This window comes from Cyprinodon tularosa, unplaced genomic scaffold, assembly GCF_016077235.1.
Source record: "Cyprinodon tularosa strain WSP-4 unplaced genomic scaffold, ASM1607723v1 ctg575, whole genome shotgun sequence".
Lineage (NCBI taxonomy): Eukaryota > Metazoa > Chordata > Actinopteri > Cyprinodontiformes > Cyprinodontidae > Cyprinodon > Cyprinodon tularosa.
The window spans coordinates 151,292-158,322 of record NW_024039313.1 but is presented as its reverse complement, the minus strand read 5'-3'; the positions used below and the strand labels follow the sequence as shown (position 1 = coordinate 158,322).

Below are 7,031 nucleotides of genomic sequence, written 5' to 3'. Positions count from 1 at the left end.
ATGAAATCTATCGACTAACTGTGCAAAGGACATAACTTTATACCTCATATAGAAACATTTATTAAATTCTTGGTTTTGGCATCTGGTGCCTTTTGTTAAAGTATGCATTTTCAGGAAACTTTATAGGTTAACACTACTAGTCAGTTTCCATATTTATCATTTCATCTTTGAAGTAAAAAGCTAACGGATGCAAAAAATAGTAATAATAAACTAATAATAATCTTAAAATGATCTATCTTTTCAGTTGTGTTTATTTGTCTAGTCCCCTGACACAATGACAATTGTTCTCCTTCCATGGTTCTATTTAGTTCATATAACAATTTTGCAGAAACTGAAGACTGATGCATTTTACTTTTATTAAGGAATATAAAAAAGAAATAATAATCTAACATGATTTACATCTACCGTAAATCTGATCACATGTGGCCTGTTTTATCAACAAATCACAGAAACTAGAATCACCAAGATCACTTGTATGATGACACAAACAATTACAAGTTATATTAATATCTTCGCTGTGTGAACTTTACCATCTTTAAATCTGTAATAGTGGATCTTGTCTAAAAGTGTTTGTATTACCAAAAATATTTAATATTTGAATAGTGGAAAAGGAAGTTATCACTTATTTACTTTTGTGCTACTTTAATAGAAGAAACTTCTGGAACAAGTGTGTTGCTAAAGAGCCTGTTGAGACAGTGCAGTAAAGGTCACTATCAGTAAGGATACAATTAGTCTGAAAGCAGTAAGTGATCTCTGTAGAGCTGCTCTTTCAATGCAGCAAATTACAGCCCACGAGGAATTAGTCTTTATCCTCATGGGTTACTCTCACTTGTACATGACTATGTTTCTGGAAAAACAAAAAGCAGTTGATCAACGGACAATACTTTGTCCCTGGGAACTTATTAATGGGTGAAGAGTGCAATTATCACTTCCTAAAGATCAAAGACAAAAAAAAGTTTACCAAACATAATAACTTCTGTTGCTCTATTATTGTAAAGACTTTAAACTATTTAGAATCCGTGGGAAAAGAAAGCTGCCGATCCAGAAATAAAGGATAAAAAAAAATAGGAAAAAACTGGTCTGTAAAAAGTTTATTCATTTATTTCCCTCTTTGGTTGAATAGAAAGATTCATTAGTAAAATACAAAAGCAGTTATTAGAAAATATACAAAATTCATATACAGATTTCCAAAAACTAAGAACTATAAATGCATGGTGGTATATTTTAGTACAAACCCAACAAATTAAACATCTATGCTAGCAGAAGATTTATAAGAAGCTTCTAAAATCAAATGATGTATTTTTTTTTTTAATATATATTATATTTGAGGATATATGAAAAAGTAGAAAACCACAAACAGAAGTAAGTCCTAAAGCATTTGCAGATTCCTTTACTGAATAAACACCACAGCTTCAGTAAACAATAAGATTCAACATTTCTTAAATTCCCTTTTTTTATTTTAAAAAACTGTCAACTATTCAATTATTTCCAACTCTGAAAAGCTAATCTGGTCTGAGGATTTTCTGAAAAGATAAGAAAGATGGTTTTATATGAAACAAACCAGAGAGATAACAGAAGTGGTATTATTACTTGATTTCTCTAAATCGCGCCTGTCCTTTTTTAATTTGTGTTTTTGCTGTTGGTTAAAAAATGAAGAAAAAAACAAAACAAAACCTGCAATAAATAAATTGTTTCTAAAACTGTAAAAAAAAAAAAAAAAAGAATCCCATATAAGAAGGGCTCTGAGAGAAGTCTGTTACTATGAAGGAAGGTGATTGTTCAGTTTTAAACTGATTGCTCATGTACAGTAAAAACATTAAATCTAGTTTACAAAAAAGACCACCTGCTTAGAGTGAAGTGCTGCACTTTAAGAAGAAACCAATAACAAATGTCACCCAATGCATGTATTGAATTGTAAAATACATAAAGGTATTTATAATAAGAGAGTATATTTTGAGCCGTTAATTAACTTTTGTTTTTTTAATATAGCTCTATAACAGCTATATTGTATATAGGTAGTTAGTGATGCTGGTTTTATTATACCATTAACAGCTACAAATGATTTGGTGCCACAACCTCACTCACTTTCCTGAGTTTCTAAGCACCCAGGATGTTGTAAAGCCAGCTGTATTATCTGAGGGGTTTCTAGCTTCTCCTAGAAACACTCATTGCTCCTGCTACAATGATTTTTTTCCAGCATCAGTCATCTTCTTCTTTTTCCTCCAGTTTCCTGTGTGCTTTTCTGTTTGGTCATCTTTTGGACCACTTCACTTCCTTGATAGGAGCTGGTTCTCCAGTTGCTCCAAACGGGCGGCCATTGAAGCCAGTGAACATTCTGTTAAGGACTAACAGATGAAATCACATTTCTGCCATGGCCTGTATTCTTAAATACACATTATCTTTAAACGTCTGTGTTACAGTGCTTTGCAAAAGTATGTACAAACTTAAACTTCTCTTTCCACTAATGTAATAGACCATCAGAAACCAAGACAGAATTGCAAAATAAAAGAAGAATAAAACAGCTTAAATTGTTCAAAACTAGATACCTGAAAAGAGTGGTGCTCAGCATTTAACTCTGTCATACTTCTAGAACAATCTTATGCTTCAATCAGTTTCTTTTCTTCAGAAATGTCCATTATCTTCACTCATCTACAGACAGAATTTGGTTCTTATCCTTTGCATAGTAGCTAAAGCTAAGTCATATTGGCTGGAAAGCATCTATGGCAGCAATTTGCAAGTCTTTCCAGAAAGTTCACATTTGATATAGGCTGGGACTTTGAGTATTTTAAACACACAAATCCCCTTTGATCTAAATGAAGGATCACACAATGCTGCCTGATGGGAAGATAAACCTTTTCTCTGGGTCATAAGTCTGTTGCAGCATCTAACTGGTTTTATTTTAAAATTGCGCTATTATTAATTCTTCTTCCCATTCTCTCTCTAAGGCTTCCTTAAAAACTCAAAATCAAGTCATAGACTCACTGCATCACACTGATAATACCAAACTAAAATACTGCATATTTGCACCATATACTGTATATATGTGTCTTTACGCTGCTCTGAACTTCCATATCAATGCATTTTTGCACCATGTTTTTTCTCCTTAACTGTTTAATAACTGCTGCACTTTACAGAATGGAAATGTTCATTTTACTGCTAAGCTGCTGATTGTTTCCTGATGTTTCCTCGACGGGGCCGCCTTTTACAGTTGCTTTTTGTATCTCTGCTCCTGTCTCCTTGAACCCCAGTTGGCCTCGGCAGATGGCCGCTCACACTGAGCCTGGTTCTGCTGGAGGTTTCCTCCTGTTAAAAGGGAGTTTTTCCTCTCCACTGTTGCTACAAGCATGCTTAGTGTGACGGATTGCATTCGAGTCAATTAGTCAATGCAATCAACTGTTTTTCCTTAGATATAAAATATATATACATCAGCCATTTTAGGTTGCCATTTGTAAAGGTAAACCAAAAAACCATGGCTTCACATAGAAATAAGTGTGTTTGCTACTAAATGTATTTGCATTTTAGGAAATTTGTAACTAGGTCCACAGAACACAGAGAGGTAAGAATATGGATCGCAGCATCACGTCCCCCAAGAGCAGCAAAGGATGGGAAATTGAGAAGCATGCCCAGCAGGGCCAAGTGTAGCACACAGCCAGGAGCTGCTAATACAGACAACAGCTCACCAAGCGGTTTTCATGAAGCCTTAATGACCCCCCACCACTACCTCAAAACTTAGTGTCTTTACTGTATAGCAGAAAGAAAGAAAATGTCCTGTGTTTTTCTTTCTTTCTCTATATCTCACTTTGACACAGAGCAGGTTAAGAGGAGGGAAAAACTGAGTAAAAAAGATGCAGAGCTGGGTGCAAACAACCACTGTAGGTTACCTAGTTTTAACCTGAGTTAATTTTTCAAGGCATAGATGTAAATACTTGTGAGCTAAAGATTTTTTTGAATTACTAACAAAGGATATGTTTTTGTGTGAGCTGATCCAAACTGTTCATTGTGGCCTGCTGGAACTCCACTAGGTTCTCACAGGCACAAGGATCCTTCACCTCGACCTCCCCCTGACTTTCAGCTGCAGACAAAAAGGACAACATTTTCACATAGAGCCATTTCATTCGTTATTTATATACTTTTTTTAGACTTTACATTAATTGTTCTGTTTATGCTGTTCTGTTTATGAGAGGTCAAATCTTAGCCAACAGTTAGCCTTTGTAAACTTAGATCATTCAAGATATATGTCTGTAGATGTTACAACTGTTTGCTGTTGCTTTGATTTCAATTTAATTGTGAAACTGCCATGTTCAAAAGGTGTCAGTAGATGGCGACAAGCAACAAGGCATCCTCTATCATGAAGGGCATTATTAAATCTGATGAGATGGTGTGAGGGGGTTGGTGTGTGGATACTTATATTTGTTAACTTCTGGCGACCTTTCAAATGGTGTGTGTCTGTATTCCAGTGTAGGATGTTATTTTATAATGCATTATAAAATGCATTATAGGGGATTGTTGGCCTAGTGGTTAGAGCAGTGTGCTTGTGCTCCTAGAAGGTTCGATCCCCACAGCCTGCACTCTGGTGTTGTTTACCTGGGCACACATTAAGTTTGAGGTTCTCAGCAATGGTGTTGATTGCACTGAAATCAGTTGTGTAATAGAAATGTTTCTCCACAGGTTCTGATGCAATTTCACGCAGCTCATCTTCCACTGCTTTGCCCACGCCAACAGCATACATGGTGATTCCTGCATGAACACAAGAAATCATTACGTCAAATGTATAGTAATGCTTTAACAAGTGCAATGTGTTTAAGAGAGGTTAACTATATTTGTTATTTTCTTTATGTTTAAAATTTCAATTTTTTTAAAGCTTATTCTTCTGTGCTTTTCTTAATTTTGTTCTTTTCCATGCCCTTGCAACCTTCCCCAATTGTTTGTTTGTTTGTCTGTTAGTAAAAAAATACAGAGAAGGTCATGAATGGAATGCTCTGAAATAAACAAGTTTAAAGCAGGCCAACTTATAATCTATTGTATTTTTGGTGGCCATCCGTAACACAATCCTGAATTAGGAATTTTTTTAAGATTTATTTTTTTAACACTTTGAGATAAAAAGAGGAGCTGCTTGGTGGAGGTCTGCGGTCTCCAATTGTTTTAGTTTCTTATTTATGCTATAAAGCATTTTCTCCACTGTTGTATCCTCTTCACCTTTTCCCCCCAGACTTCACCTCCAACACAGTCAGCTGCCATTTCCAGAAGTTCTCAGATGACTCGGCTATTGTAGGCTGGGTTTCTGAGGGGAACGAGCTGTATTATCTATCGGTCATCATAAACTTTGTGGACTAGTGTGAGAAGAACCACCTGTGTCTTAACACCAGTAAGACCAAAGATATGGCGATCAACTTAAGGAGAAGACCCCCACCTCACTCCCCCGTGAACATCCAGGGACAGGACATAGAAACTGTGGAGAGTTTTAAATACCTGGGTGTTCAAGTCAATAATAAACTGGACTGGACTCATAAGACAGGAAGGGCCAAAACCTCCTCCAACTCCAGAGGAGGCTGAGGTCCTTTGCAGTGAGCAGGCCCCTGCTTAAAACCTTCTATGACTCTGTGGTGGCATCAGTTCTTCTCTAGGCTGTTGTCGACTGGGCTCCTGGAAGAGACTGTGCTGTCCAAGCTTACATTCATCTTGGACAACCCCTTCCACCCTCTGCACCAGACTGTAAAGGAGCTGAACTGGTCCTTTAGTGAAAGACTTTTACACCCTGTTTGTAAAAAGGAGCGCTACCACAGGTCATTCATCCCTGCTGCCATCAGACTCTACAATGCGACAGTACAACGGCAATAACTTGTGCAATGTATAATGTGCAATTACTATTTGATACCCTGTGCAATACCATGTTTCTCTATATTTGATACCCCGTGCAATAACTATATACATAAATATAAATATCCATCTATATAAATACCCATGTAAACATCTTGTGCAATAACCCTGTATAATCGTGCTTTGAAAAAAAAAGAAAAAGGTGTCATATGTGGACGCATAGTATATACTGTATATATTCCATGCACCTTTTTCTTCCTGGCACCTGCTTCTTGTCTTTTGACTATTTGAGCTGATGTAACAAGTACATTTCTCCAGTTTGAGATCAATAATGTCAATCAATCAATAATCCAAAATGTCAATATATTACACATAATATGACATTCATGCGCATTATGAATATAAGCTTTTACTGTGACCTAATTCAGATGGTATTATAGGACAGAGCTGACGACTACTGACCTGCTTCTTTAGCCTTCTTGGCGTACTCGCTGATGTCATCCTGGGATCTTCCATCTGTAAAAACCAGACCAACTCTGGGGATGTTGTGACTGGCTGGACGAGCTCCTTCTGCTTCTGAGAAGCTGTTTTCCAGCATGTGCTTCAGTGCCAGACCCGTCATTGTTCCTTTTTCCATGTAATCAACCTTAATGTACACATTTTAAGCTTTTACAGAATTTACAAATACAATTAGTTGATTAAAGAGGATTTTACTCTTCTAAATAGTGAAATCCACCTGAAAAACAAACTCATACCATAAAAAAAAAAAAAATAATTCAGGGTTGTTAGGTTACCTTCAACACTGCAGCTTTGATGTCTTCAGCAGTGTGGTACATACTGAGTGGGAACTCGGTCCTGACCCGGCTGGAGTACTGAACCAGACCAACTCTGGTACCACGAGCAGACACATCTAGTGAGTCCACAACCTGCAAGTTGATCAGAAACAATATTTTTTCTTAATGCTTAATCTATGCAAGGCTGTTAAATTCCTCTATTCATGGTCCTGTTCTGTAATATGTCACAAATATTTCCACCTGATTAACAAACTTTTTGACGAGCTCAAAGTTTTGAGGGCGGACACTCTTAGAGCCATCGATCAGAAGCACCAGGTCGATGTTTGATGACTTGCAGGCTGAAGGAGAGAAAATTATTAGGCTGGAAATGAATACAGACAACAGATGGATTGATTAAGGAGCCTGAACACCTAAGTATAA

General features: G+C 36.7%; 1 protein-coding gene across 17 annotated transcripts in view; it reads right to left on the bottom strand.

The window, feature by feature from the left end:
- Positions 1 to 1,078: 1,078 nt before the first annotated feature.
- matn4 (matrilin 4) overlaps positions 1,079 to 7,031 on the bottom strand; it is a 38,186-nt gene continuing 32,233 nt past the window's right edge. For all 17 annotated transcript variants that reach the window (XM_038306183.1, XM_038306184.1, XM_038306188.1 and 14 more), the window contains 6 exons: positions 6,852 to 6,949; positions 6,612 to 6,743; positions 6,280 to 6,463; positions 4,585 to 4,737; positions 3,968 to 4,072; positions 1,079 to 2,326 (listed from right to left, as the gene is read on the bottom strand). In XM_038306183.1, the coding sequence (XP_038162111.1) occupies positions 2,268 to 2,326; positions 3,968 to 4,072; positions 4,585 to 4,737; positions 6,280 to 6,463; positions 6,612 to 6,743; positions 6,852 to 6,949 (731 nt within the window). In that variant the 3' untranslated portion in view covers positions 1,079 to 2,267. The remainder of the gene's footprint in view (positions 2,327 to 3,967; positions 4,073 to 4,584; positions 4,738 to 6,279; positions 6,464 to 6,611; positions 6,744 to 6,851; positions 6,950 to 7,031) is intronic.